The sequence below is a fragment of the Nannobrachium achirus genome (assembly GCF_963921795.1).
Source record: "Nannobrachium achirus genome assembly, chromosome: 16".
Taxonomy (NCBI): Eukaryota; Metazoa; Chordata; class Actinopteri; order Myctophiformes; family Myctophidae; genus Nannobrachium; species Nannobrachium achirus.
The window spans coordinates 42,860,930-42,875,611 of record NC_137823.1 but is presented as its reverse complement, the minus strand read 5'-3'; the positions used below and the strand labels follow the sequence as shown (position 1 = coordinate 42,875,611).

The 14,682-nt window shown below is 44.1% G+C and overlaps 1 protein-coding gene across 10 annotated transcripts in view; it reads left to right on the top strand.

Moving 5' to 3' along the window:
* epha7 (eph receptor A7) overlaps nt 1-14,682 on the top strand; it is a 111,971-nt gene that overhangs the window by 34,473 nt on the left and 62,816 nt on the right. For all 10 annotated transcript variants that reach the window (XM_080744397.1, XM_080744404.1, XM_080744399.1 and 7 more), the window contains exon 3: nt 2,183-2,518. In XM_080744397.1, the coding sequence (XP_080600523.1) occupies nt 2,183-2,518 (336 nt within the window). The remainder of the gene's footprint in view (nt 1-2,182; nt 2,519-14,682) is intronic.

Below are 14,682 nucleotides of genomic sequence, written 5' to 3'. Positions count from 1 at the left end.
TAAATGCCAAATGAACGGTTTTGGACATACAAGGTTTTCACCCGACAACGACGATATGTACATTTTGGAGGAGGATTTAGAGAGAAAGTGTCTGTGTGTGTGTGCGTGTTAGTGTGTGGGTGGGTGCGAGTGTGCACGTGCGCGCAAGTGTGTGTGTCAGACAACGGACAGACAGACAGATTTCCTCTGGCATCAAACAGCTAATCCCCCTGTTGCGACTCATTTAACAGTAACAAAGATATCTCAATCATTTCCATAATGGGCCACAGATTTTATGCTTATTAATAGATTCAAAGCATCCTCCGACCGCACTCCAACAACTGCTCTCACTTTAAAAAAAAATAAAAAAATAAAACTCTTCTAGCTGCGCCTAGTGTGCTTGCAGATCGGCTATTTTTTGGTGCAAGACACCAGCACTCAACTGAGAACTGTGTTAGTTGCTGCGACTTGCCTCGTAATGTTGCTGTTTACTTGGGAACTGTAGGCTTGCGTAACTTACAGTTGTAGAACAGGCGTTCTGATCTCGTACTTATAAGTCGCTCAGAATGAGAGCATCTGCTAAATGCCTAAACTGTACATTGTAAATTGGCTGAGATGCTAAACACAAAACGTCTAACATGTGAATGCAATAAAAAAAAAGAAGAGAGCACATGCAGGGATACAGTACAGCATGTGGTGATGACTGCCAGAAGGGGATTTTTGGAAGTTGCACCGCGGCACTGTTTTTCACGGTGACTCATAGAAGATGAAGCTCCTCGACTTGCCCTGACATAAAAAAAAAATAAAGCACAGCGTTGCATGAACTATGAGAGAGGAATGAACGCTCCCCAGGAGATTCTGTGTTCCACCACATTGTTTTATTTTATCGCAGTGACCTTGGCACCGCCTGAGTTTTTATCTTACTCTCTCTGCATACCTGGACTACTTCTTCTATTAGTCTTTTATTTTATTTTTGTATTAATGTCTTTTCATAATTGAGTGTCAGTGTTTAAATCTGGCTGGGTGGGGACAAGACTATACTGTAGGCGGGGGAGGGTTTGAGCAGGCCTGTCCCATAGCGTTTCTTTTTTTTCTTTTTCTGCACAACCTTGGAATGCATACAGATTCTCTCAATGCACACGTGTGCACGCACGCCCGTGGGCGCACGCACACACTCACAAACACACCCACCCACACCCACACACACACACACACACACACACACTCACACACACACCCACACCCACACCCACACACACACACACACACACACACACACACACACACACACACACACACACACACACACACAGTGACACTAATGTATGCGTATATGCGTTCTGCCTTCTTGCACATTCCCCATTCCCAGTTGCTACTATAAAGATACCATACAGTAACGTGCCTAAGAGGTTTATCTACCTGCTATTATGCCTGTAGTTTTAACACATTTGTACTCCATTTATTATTTTGTATGATTATCTTTCTGTTGTTGTGTTGTGTTCAGTAAAGAGCACAGTCTTTACGGATGTCCCACCAACACTTTGCTGCGTGTAACTGCATGCGTGAGAGATAAATCATTCTGTTGATTTATTTGTGACACACACACACACACACACACACACACACACACACACACACACACACACACACACACACACACACACAATTTGGGGGGGTCCCCAACATTGTTTTCTCTCTCAACAGTTATCAAACCAACAAAGTTTAATCAGAGGTTATATAAGCATTTATAACTTGACAATTTAAATATTGGCCAAATTGTCAAATATTAGAGGCAGACATTGTGAAAATAGCCGATCTACATGCTCACAGCACCTCGCAACTCGAGGCATTGTGAGCATGTAGGTCTGCTATTTTCACAATAGAACCGTGTTATACAAAATGTAATGCCTCAACTCTTCGTGCTCGTCAGGGTGGGGGGGGGGGGTCCCCAGTTAAAATATGATAATTTTGGGGGTTGTGGCCTGAAAAGGTTGAGAACCACTGCTGTACAGTACACACACGCACGCACGCACGAACGCACGCACGCACGCACGCAAAAAACTGTCGGACACGGGTTCGGAACGGACAGAAAAAATGAGCCCGATCCCAGCTCTAACACACACGTGACTCGCACACACATGGCTTTCCATCCATCTAACTCCAGGCTCCTCTCTCTCTCTCCATACGCTGTGTCTCTGAACAGGGCCCCCCTCAGCGCCTCAGAACCTGGTCTACAACATCAACCAGACCACCCTGGGCCTGGAGTGGGGCCCGCCGGCCGACACGGGCGGCCGCAACGACGTCACCTACAGGATTATATGCCGGCGCTGCAGCTGGGAGCCCGAGGAGTGCGTGGCGTGCGGCGGCAACGTGGGCTACTTGCCCGGGCAGTCGGGCCTGGCCGACACCTACGTGACCGTGGTGGACCTGCTGGCGCACGCCAACTACACCTTCGAGGTGGAGGCCGTCAACGGCGTGTCGGACCTCAGCCGCACGCAGAGGCTGTTCGCCGCCGTCAGCATCGCCACGGGGCAAGCAGGTGAGAGGCTCCTCCTTTGTAGGGATGGGACGATATGAAAATGTCATATCGCGATTATTGTGGCAAAAGAAATCGCGATTTACGATATTATCGCGATAATCAAAATCCATTATCCTGGGGCGGAACATTTGCCAAAAAATAGCCGATCTACAAGCTCACAACGCATCGCAACGCAATGTGTTGTGAGCTTGTGAGTGGGGTCATCGCCATGCTAGCATGTTGCGGTGGGCATTTTTGTCAAAATTATTTTTTGACATACAAAACTATTATCGAAAACACATGAAGAACTTGCCCTTAATGACCATGAAAGGTCTGTAACTCTGAGATGTGTCTTTGTGTGTTGTACACTACACTCTCAGAGTTGAGCAAACAAGACATTTTGTGAACCACTGCTACTAGTTGTGCTACTAACGTGACATAGTGTCATAATAAATAAGTGTCATACATATCGTTGTTGTCGGGTAAAACCTTGTATGTCCAAAACCGTTCGTTTTGATGCTGCTGTTTTCACTACTTTTGTGCAACGACCTTGTATGATGAAGCCAGGCTTTCCTTAGCGAAAAAACGTACAAATTTGAAACTTGGGAGATACGAGGTTTCTGCCCGACAGTGACGGTATTCCGAAGAAAACCTGGAGAGTTGACATTCAGTAATTGGGTCTTTATGATCAAAATGTGTGACTTGCGGGGTTTTGAACTCCCCGCCGTTAAACAGCCAAGGCCTTTTCATTGCCTCTCTGTGGTCTCTGGAGGGATGCCGGCCGCCGTTTATGAGCCAGTTATTGTGGAGGAAATGTTATATTTCTTGACAGAAAACACAGATTTTTCTGTTTGGGTTAAGTGGACAAGGTCCTTTCCCGGGTAAATGTTTATTATGGCACCGTACTCCCATGTATTAAATATGGCAGCGTTGGAATTAATACATGTCCCCCAGGTTGTAACAGCAGCATTGGAATTTAATAGAAGCATTCTGAACGTCAGGATTGACTTTCATTTTGCAAACCTCTCCCCCTTGCAAACCACCTTAATGATGCCGCATTAGCATTAATGACCGCGGTTTTGATTTGATCAATAACATTTCCATTTTGCATATTACACAAATTAATTAAATGTGTACAATATGAGCACTACAGTGGCAAACGTTATGAGCCCAGGCAATAACAACGCCGGCATCACGTCGTTCGTTATAGGAGGTAGAACGCAGCCTGCGGGGCTCTATTTAATAATTAACATGCAATATTTTGTGGGGACACACTCCTCTGAAGGTTGTTATTGGGTGCTTAGAATCTCTCAGGTTCTTTTTTATTCATTATGCCAAATGGATCCACAAAACAAGATTCCTCTTTCATGCTTGAGCGTCCGTGAAACACACAGCTGACCTTAAAGGCCACGTTCACCACAATCATTAAAAGGAGACTGCACATCGAGCCTGATCTGTAATTAGTCGCGCGCCGGTGTGGCGCACACAAAATTGCTGATCTACAAGCTCACGACACGTCGCATTGCAACGTGTTTTGAGCTTGCAGTTGTGCTATTGAGGTGCACGACACTGTGAGCTACCGAGTGTAAATCAGGGGTAACTTGGGAGAGAAAGAAAGAGAAAGAGAGAGAGAGCTGTTTTAGCATTCTAGCAGGCTAACAGCAAGCACTCCTTGATGATTCTTCTCACGGTTTGTTTTTTATTAACCTTCAGGGCTGCACGATTACGGCTTAACTAGTAATTCTAATTATTTTTGCTCAATATTGCAATCCCAACAATTTATCACGATTTGGTGGAAAGATATGTTTTTGTAATTTGTTTAACGACTTCTTAAGCCCTAATTTACACTTTGTTGTACGCAGTGAAAATAGCCGATCTAAGCTCACAAGATGTGGCAAACGTGCCGTGAGCTTGTCAATATTCTATCATCGCTATTTTTGAAGATCTTTGGAAATTTGCGCTTACGATGACATGTTCAAAATAGTGACACCAGGTTGCCCTTCTTGCTGCTCAAGTATGTGTGATTTTATTGTTCCTCTGTGAGCCTGGTGTCTTTGGAGAGATCGGTTGTGCTGTGCATCGCTCTGGTTCTATTAATCTTTGGTGAGGACTCGGAGTACAAGGGTACAACAGTCGACCAAATAAGGTCTTCGAATGAAGTGCCAAGCTTCGCCATTACATCACTGTGAGGCATAAAATCAGGATTTACGGTTATTCTCAGTTAATTGTGCAGCCGTGCCTTTCATGGCGCTGGCACAGTAGTGCTGTTGTCATTGACATTTATCCTCGTGTCACATCTCCAGCTGTGCATTAGTCCGGGCTGCTTATGTGCCATTTTCCCCAAGGTCAAAGTTTAACGCCCATCTCCCGATGTACGATATATTCCCAGTCATGCTGCCCTTTCCTTTTTCTTTTTGCACATGTGACAGAGAGAAAAGTCAACTTCCTCCGGAAGAGAGAGAGAGAGAGAGAGAGAGAGAGAGAGAGAGAGAGAGAGAGAGAGAGAGAGAGATGGGAGAAAACCAGACAGGCAGAGAGATAGAAATGGCAGACAGTGGGAGAGAGAAAGACACAATTAGTGTGAGAGGAGAGAGGAAAAGAGACAGAAGAGAGAGAGAGAGAGAGAGAGAGAGAGAGAGAGAGAGAGAGAGAGAGAGAGCATTGAAGCCCATTGAGTGGATGTAGTCTGTGTGTGGGGGATGATGATGTATGTCGGGTGGCACGGATGGTGACAGAGACACGCAGAGGGGTTGCCTAGCCAAGGATACAAGGACATCGGGGGTGGGTGTGGGGGGAGCAGGGGGCGGGGGCGGGGGGGATTGGGCAGACAGGAAAAGAGCACGAAAAAAAAAAAACAATTAGCACATGCTCTTTCAGAGTCACTCCTAATTACACGTCGTGGCACGCTGACAACACGCGATTACGCCGTTAACCCGGCAAAAAAAAATATTTAAGTCGTCAGCCACGGTGACATACAGCAGCACTGTTCTGCCCAAATGGCGCCCGTGTTTATTTTCTCAAGGAAGTGGCGCCGCTTGAATTTGCCCCACGTGTACACAAAACCCCAAGCCAGGTTCCAAGTAAGTGTAACTTGAATCAGTTGATGACGTTCTGTCTTTGATATCGTCACTGTCAGGCAGAAACCTCGTATCTCCAAGTTTTACATTTGTAAATTTTTTCGCAAAGTAAAGCACTGCTTCAACATTATGGCCATCACACAAAAGTAGTGAAAACAGCTGATCTACAAGCACACAACGCCTCGCAGTGCGAGGCGTTGTGTGCTTGTAGATCGGCTGTTTTCAATGGACATGAGAGATCCTCCAAAACAGCTTTAGACGACCCTGTCGTGAGGAAGAACAGTGCACTTGGCGCCAGATGACGCGAGTGCGAGCGCGTCACAACTCACAATTAAACAACAATAGCCAAATCATCGTAACGACCCCAGCTCTCCGGGTCTTCGACGTGAGTTCGACAAATGAGACCACTTTGGCAGCTCGTGCTCAAAGTATTTCATGCGAAATAACAAAGGCGACAACGTCATTTGGCTTCAGCCCGGGATGCGAGGAGAAATGGAATGGGTTATGGATGGTTGGTTGTTTGGCGCGGCGGACCCGGCCTACGTGATTGCTTGTTTTCCATCTGGGCCTCCAGGAACTCAGGCAGACCTTTGCTGGGTGATCTGCTCGGTGGTGTCCAGTACTTCCTAGGCCGTTAAGGGAATGCTTGAGTGCTTTGTAATTGGAACGTCAGAGGTTTCCTAAAACAATCGTCCGTTCCGCGGAGGCGTGCGAAGCTCCGCTCATTAGAAGAATGACTGCATTATTAAACCCTTTACAGCTCATCATTCAGCATTGATTAACCTTTTATTTTTGCTGGTAATGCAGTTTAGGCGCCCCTCGAGCGAGCGAAAGAGGCATTTAAAGGGACATTTATTGGTAAAAAATAGTTGTTTTATTCGGCTTGCGCTGCACACAGTCTCGCACACATCTCCACTAAGCTATCATTTTCCCATGAGGGATAACAAGACAGTACGGTATACAGTAGTAATGTTTGTGTCGTTATTATCTCCGCCGGGGCAGAGATGATGTTTTTGCCTCTGTTTGGGGGAGTGTCTGTCTGTGTTTGTGCTGCTAAAGTAGTAGGGCCGTCACAACTATTACATAATCGTCTATAAGCCCAATTATTTGACATAATCACAATTATTTTGTGATAATCGTCATAATCGTTGAAAAACGTTTATATGTTCAAACATTTAAAAAAATAGTGGAACTTGCAGATCTACAAGCTCACGTTGTGAGCTTGTAGATCGGCTATTTCCACTATCAATGTTCTTTTTAAAGTGTGAAAGTTCTTAAAATGTCCTTCATTTCTTTGTATATTTAGGTTATGTGTCATAACTGCCATGTACAACTTCAAAGCCTAGAAACCAAACAGAAATGTAATTGTCAAGGACAAAAACACAATTAAATCGTTAATCACAATTATTTGAGTGACTATTAATCGTCATGTAAAATGTCATAATCGTGACAGCCCTATACAGTAGTCTCGGAAACCGTGTTACGTGCTCGCTGCCAGCCGGCCAAGGAAGGCGCTCCTCCCCAAAGTTTTCAAACCGGCCTCATGGTGGCGCTACACCGGGCCCCTTACAGTATGTTATGACCTATAACTCTTGAACCGTAGGTCGTAAAATCAAAATTCCCCTTTCCCTGGATTCCTTGGATCAGAACGATGATCATTAACTCCCCATTAGGTCACACCTATTTCGGCCTGACAATGATTTTCCACATTTTCAATTTATTCAAAACAATGCTCTTGACGATTCTGTCCAAAAGTGCAATTTCTAGCGCAGTTCAATTACAGCGAACTGAAACGCAACAAAGCCTCATTGAAGAAGACCCCTGGCATCATACTTCACACGGTTTCAAATGACTTACATCACTGGTGGTTCCTAACGCGGGGTCTGGGGACACTAAGGGTGTCCCCAGGGGGTCCCTAGATAAATGATTCATAGTTAGGAACTAAATGGACCATATGGCTCTGAACCCCAATAGTGTAGAAACGTGTACAGACATTTTGTGGACTTAAAATGAACACAGAGTGATTTTCAGTGTAGATTCTCGTCCTAATGCGTATCAAACTGGGGGTCTTTGAAATGAAAAAGGTTTGAGGACTACCGGTTTGCATTGCAGTCAGTGTTGATTTTGTCTACTAAAACTACGACGAAAAATGTTTGTCGACTACCTTTTTTCACTGACGAAAACTAAATAAAAACTAAGATATGCTGACTAAAACTATAAGACTAAATATATTGACAATTCTGTCAACAAATAAAAACTAGACTAAAATTTCACGGTAGGGACTAGCGGAGAAGAGATCCAGTAGAACTAAAAGACAAGTCATTTTATGTTTGGTTGTACTTGGGTGTTGCACTCTGAAAATAGCAGATCTACAAGCTCACAACGCATCCCTCTATACACTTAACCTTAGTGTGGTTTGTTTACTGTTGAGTGAGAAAAACACTGTTGCACATTAAGCTAATCATCTGGCGATCCCCCCCAAAAAACGTTGTGAGCTTGTAGATCGGCTATTTTCAGAGTGCAACCAAGTGTGTAGAATCAGCCAAATTTGTCGACTAAATCAACTGAACATTTAGCCGACTAAAATATTATCATATTTAGTCGACTAAAACTAGACTAAAACTAAAACATTTCAGATGACTAAAATATGACTAAAACTAAATCGCATTTTATTCAAAAGACTTTAACTAAAACTAATTCCAAAAATGTGCTGCCAAAATTAACATTGATTGCAGTAAAGCGTTTTTTTCTTCTTGCACTGTAATGAACTCTATGCTGGAATGTTTAGATTAGATGCTGTTCTAGATGCTATGGGTGACGGGAAAAAAAAGCGCATCTTCTCTCTCCTCCGTCGTACTTCACTTCCTGCATGATAATCAGCAGCATGTACATAGTAGCAGGGGAACGGGGGGGAACGGGGGGGTGAACACAGCGTGTGAATACAGATGGTGATCCATCTGATGAGGAATTCACACCTCCCCTAATTATACCAAAGGAAGAGTCTGGAAGTGCGGCTGTGGGGCTACGTCAGGTATCTCTGAGTGCTTATTGTTCCCGGAAACCTAATTACCTCTCGGCTCGCTCTTAAACGACTTTAAGTGGCGTAAAGCTTGATTTCGTCGGCTCCCTTCCATCCCCTTCCCAGCAGGTGAATGGAAATGTATAATCTCCATAATGTTTGGTGGGTTTCTTTTGCTAAAGTTGAGAGCGTATTACAGGGCATTTTTCAATCAGCGCCCTATTGTGAGTTTACAATGGTGTGTATAGAGACTCTCTCTCTGAGCTATCCGCTCCCATGCTCATGTGCAAGGACTTTGTCAGGGAAGTAGTACACTTGTACACAAGGCCCTTTTTGTTCCTCCCAACAGGCTGGTGAGTGGCCATCGCTCATAGAATAACTATTAATATTTATTCAAAGTGAGTGATACTTCATTTCGGAAACCTGAAAGTTCCCCTTGGAGAAGAACTCCCCAAATTAGTATTGGAATTTGCTGTGGGACTGGCCTCCGTCACCCTGTGTGTGTGTGTGTGTGTGTGTGTGTGTGTGTGTGTGTGTGTGTGTGTGTGTGTGTGTGTGTGTGTGTGTGTGTGTGTGTGTGTGTGTGTGTGTGTGTGTGTGTGTGTGTGTGTGTGTGTGTGCGTGTGTGCGTGCAAGAGAGAGTATAATGAGCAGTGTGAAAAAGGGAGAGAGCACCTGTGGAAATGGATTTTGACCGCTGGTATTAGCCAGCAGGACTGAAAGCACTGTTGCACACAGATACCTTGTAAGTTGTAACATTGTTGAGGTGTGCTCTGAAGTATACACCCAGTCTTTGCATAGGAGACTCAATAGCAAACTGTGTTTTTTCGATTTCTTTTTCCCGACACATTATTCACTGTAGCTTGTAAACTTGAATTTGGTGGTATATGGAATATGGATTGACATTAGATGTGTTGAGAATAACCTGTTGTTGTATTTACAAAAATAAAACCCCACAAAGAAAGCGCTTAAATATGAATTAGTCCTCGCAGGCACAGGGATGCCGAGAGCGTTTCAACTTTTAGGGGAGAGCCCATTTGAGTGAGAACGTTTATCAGAACGTCAAAATCAATGAAGACATTTAGACATCACTGTCTTCCCTGTTTATTTATAGCTCCTCACATCTTTTTGTTGTGCTAGCGCGCTCTGAACTTGTGGTCCCCTCAAGTACAAACCTACTTAAGCATTCAAAGAGCACAGCCGGCTATTCCCATAGCTAAGATCTTCTCAGTGGAAAGAAAAAAAAAGAAATGCATTCAGGCACACAAGAATGTAAGCTAAGCATTTTTCTTTGATCTGAAAAGCCTCTCTGTCCTTGCTTTGCGTGAGAAGAAAAAAAAAATATCCCCCCGCTTTTCCGACAGCATTGTTTGGCTGCAAGTCATTTTTGCACTCGCTGTCACTTATTATCTGCCTGGAAGTGTCGGGAAAATAAGATAGCCGCGGTTCGCCTTAGTGATTCGATAATGACTCGCTTGTGTAAAACTCGCAGATGAGTTAATACTTCCCCATTAGTCCCCAAGAAGAGAATGTCATGAAGGCCCCACTGATGGGTGTCCATGCAAGCGGATAGCCCCCCCCCCCCCCCCACATCTCCCCCCGTGGTAATACCATACCACCACTTTATTGACACTTTATCACCCCTAAATGGATATTGGTTCAATACATTTGTGAAACTAACACTTTGGGGAACAATAAGGCCATTGATTTATTCCATTTTGTGCTCTAATCCGTCATGGTGGCCTTAAACTAGAATGGATTGATTGATTCCAAGCGGTCCCTGTTGACCACTGCCAGGCGAGTGTAATTTTCTAGTTAAGCGGATCGTCCTTTGTAGCATTCGTGGCCCCGGTTTTACGTTACCTGGGAGCTCCATTCTTTCCGATCCCCCCCCCACCCCCCACACCATCTCCCCGCTCCACATGGTCGCGGTAATTCGATGAGAGAGCGGCCGGGCAGAAGCAGTAAGATTCAACAGCTGCAATAAGCCATTCAGAACAGGTACACTATATTGTGTATCATTATTTTATGCTTTAACTATTGAAAAATAGCAGGTCTACAAGCTCGCAGCGCGGCACTCTTGAAAATTGGAATTTTGACCCGATTCTATAAGTGTCTTTTGAATCCTTCTAAGATTTTTTGAAAAACCTGTTTCTATGTCGGCAATCTGGCTAGACATCGTCAAAGAAAAGGTCCTTTTCACTTAACTGGAGCTCAGTTAGTCTGTTCTTGAGAGACTACTATGTCAGTGGTTCTCAAACCTTTTCATGTGAAGGACCCCCAAAATTATATTTATTTGGCCACGGACCCCCATCTCAAAATATCTAGTTCCAGGGACCCGCCAGAAGAAAAATTTGAGTTACAAACGTTGGCTTTGAACTCGTGCCGCACTGTGAGCTTGTATATCTGCTATTTTTTCACCGGTTAAAGCATTCAATAATTCTAGGCCTAAGTGCGATAAAAAAGCAGTGGTGGTCTCCGCGCGCCGGCCGCTCCTCCTAAGGCACTTAACCTGTAGCGTTTTCTGTAAATGCCTCCTGATTTGTCTGTCACCCAATCCGTCAGCAATGAATAATTTTCATGGAAGGTGCACTTTAATTACTTTCCCATTTAAATGGCATTATCGTGGGCCTATCTAGGTAATTAATCTCACCAAGTATCCTGTTTCAGGCTTTTATTGCTGGCAGACGAGCTGTGCACCCTAAATCCCCGTGAATGTGCCGTGGTTGAATGAGCCCTCCCTCGTCGAAGCTCCTGTTCTCTCTCTCTCTCTCTCTCTCTCTCTCTCTCTCTCTCTCTCTCTCTCTCTCTCTCTCTCTCTGTGTCTCTCGCTCCCCCCCCCCCCCGCCTACCCCCCATTCATTTGGTCACTATCACAGGCTTTTGGACAACGCCATCATGACAGAGTTCCCTAACCCTCTCTCTCTCTGGATTCAAGCAGTCTGTTAAAGAGGTGGTGCCATAGTTTTGTACTTTTTCTGGTTTTCATGTGTCAAGGAGGTTGACAGTACTTCATTAGAGCCCCTGGTGTGGTTGTTATGAGCAATTATGTATTCCCTTTGTATTTTGGGTTTCTTCCTCGAGGCTGCCACCTTGTGGGTCAAAAGTGCAGATTCCAAAAACACAGATAAAATGACATCATATAATCATCCCCTCCCCTTTTACTATTCACCCAACACTGTGGGTGTGGCTAACTTCAGCTGGGGCACCACCCACCATGACAACCAGGCATTACCTAGCCTAGTAAACTGACTCCTCCCATCTTCTGTTCGAATCATTCGAATGAAGGCAGGAAGAGACTGGTTTACGAGGCTAGGCATTACCAGCCACTATTGGTGGCCACATAAAACTGTGGCCACATAAAAACCTAATTTTAACTCTTTCTGTACACTTTTTTGGAAAAGATCTTCCTCCTAGTATAATCATAATACCTGATAATCATGGTTGGAGGTTGGGGGGAAATCATGGCACCCCATCTTTAAAGGGGGGCGGCTTGTTCCTCCACCTTGGAGAGGAGGAGGCTAGGCGGGCACGCTCATGCAAGATGTGCATGAGATCCATCAGCCTGTGCCCACGTGCACACACAGCATACAGCATACAGTACGTGCACACTTTATGCACAAGGCCATGCTCACACAGACGCACGAACAGCACAAACATAACATCGTTGTCGGGTAGAAACCTTGTCGTTCCAAAACCTTCCTATTTTTGTTATTATTTTTAAAACGATTTAAAATAGTAAAAATAGACGATCTACAAGCACACAACGCCTCACGATTAAAACGATTTAAAATAGTAAAAATAGCCGATCTACAAGCACACAACGCCTTGCGATGCAAGGCGTTGTGTGCTTGTAGATCTGCCATTTTCACTACTTTTGTGCAACACTCTTGTATGATGAAGTAGGGCTTTAATTTACCAAAACACACGTTTCTGTCCAACAACGATCATATTTGCATGCACACATAAATGCAGCGCTCACATGTACAGTCAGTAACTATGCTTAAGTGTGTATGTGCGCGCGCACACACACACACACACACACACACATGCAGGCATGCGCACACATTGTTTAAACTCTCCGGCAAGTGGATAGCAGGTGCATTTCTTTGTCTTAGCTCTAGTCGGGCTCTCTGCCAGGAAAATGCAATCATTGTACGTAATCCAGACAATACAGGAGAATAATAGCAGCGAGAGTTGAAAATGAGATTTCACCTCTCGTTGGAACTGTTTTTTTATTTTAGTAATGCTTTTGTCGGGGCTTCATCCAATGTTGTTAAAGGGAGAGAAAACATAATAATGATAATGATAACAGCAACAATGCTAGAGCAATAGTGTTAGTGTTGGCTCTTACTACTCAAGTAACAGAAGGGAGATATCTTTATGTTCTGCTGTGCCTCGATCCTTGCATATTTGAAACAATTATGCACTGTCTGTATTTTGGCATCACTGGGAGGGAATGTCATAATTGGGAAAAGGCGTGTAAAAAATAAATAAAAGAAAACGACGTCTGAAAAGTTGCAACTTTTCTTTATAGATTTTGTTTTGCCCCGCTCAGCCAGGAGTGTGTGGAAGTTAAAAGGGAATGCTGTTTTGAATTCAGTTTCATCCTATAGGCTATGTCTCCCTGAAGAAGAGAAAGAAAGAGAGATGCCTTTTAATTATTCACATGTCTGGGAGGCAGTAAAGGAGACTGATGCAAAAAGGCACCTTTTCTTTTTTATGTTGTTTTGGTTGCGTTTTTTCCTTCTGTTTACCTTTAGCCGAGCAGCTTTTAAGTGAAACCCTCACCTTTTCTTAACCTTCAAAACAGCCTGCGGATCCCAAGGTAATTGATGACTCAAACATCAAATCAAAGTGCGATTGGCATAAGTATTTTGCAATATCTCAAGGCCATGTGAAAACATGTGATTGGTTTTCTCATTAAAACTCTCATCTAAACTTTCTGCACGAGTCAGGTGGTTTAGAAATTCAATTAGTTTGTATCCCTTTCACAAAACAGTCTCAACAGGGACGTAACGCAACCTTTAATCTTCTCTACAGTGGCGTAAACAATCACTAATTCATTTAGAGTGTTTGTGAGGGCCTAGTCAAACTTGAAAACCAGGCGAAAGCAGTTTGCCTATCTAATTATGCTACTTCTAACATCTGATTACAGCTTCTGAATCATATGAGAATGAAAATGCAACATTGTATGGTAGAGCCCAACCTATGCCTTTTTTTGTCTGATGCCAAGTGCCAACCTTGAAGAGTCCACCAATTACCAGTTTTAAGTTACCAATAGTTTGTCAATAAGTGCAGGTCCTTGAGCAAGAGACACTGAACTGCCATAAATGGTGAACGGTGCATTTATATAGCGCCTTTACCCAAGTCACTTTACAATGATTGTGCATTACATTCACCCATTCACACACAAACACACACACACACGCACGCATGCACGCACGCACGCACGCACGCACGCACGCACGCACGCACGCACGCACGCACGCACGCACGCACACACACACACACACATTCATACACCGATGGCAGAGGAAACCATGCAAGGCACCAACCTGCTCATCAGGAGCAATTAGGAGTTCAGTGTCTTGCTCAAGGACATTTCAACTCTAACTCTGAGGGAGCCCAGGATCGAACTGGGAATATTCCGGTTCCCTAGAGGCCACTCTGCCTCCTGAGTGTGCAGCGAACACATCGTCTGCACAATTGCTTGCTGATCAAAAACAGTCAAATAATGACGGCTATATCGGCCAAACCAATATATGAGTCTGGCTCTACAGTATGTTGAATATTATAATTATTATTATTATATTTTTGACCATTTCAACAGTCTTTTGTTGCAAGATGTGTGAAACCCCTTGTCAACATCCTCCCAGCTGTTTACCCCACTGTGAAGTGGCAGGCTCCAAACAAATTGAAAACAGCCTAAGCTGGTAATCGCGGATACAAATTATTATGAGAAATTAGAAAGTACATGCATGCAATAGCTCCCAAAGTCTTTGTTACGTTCAGGCTTACATGCCGTCTACGAAATAATCTCCTTTTCTGATTATTATTTTTTTCCTGTCCTGCACCTGCCCTACATT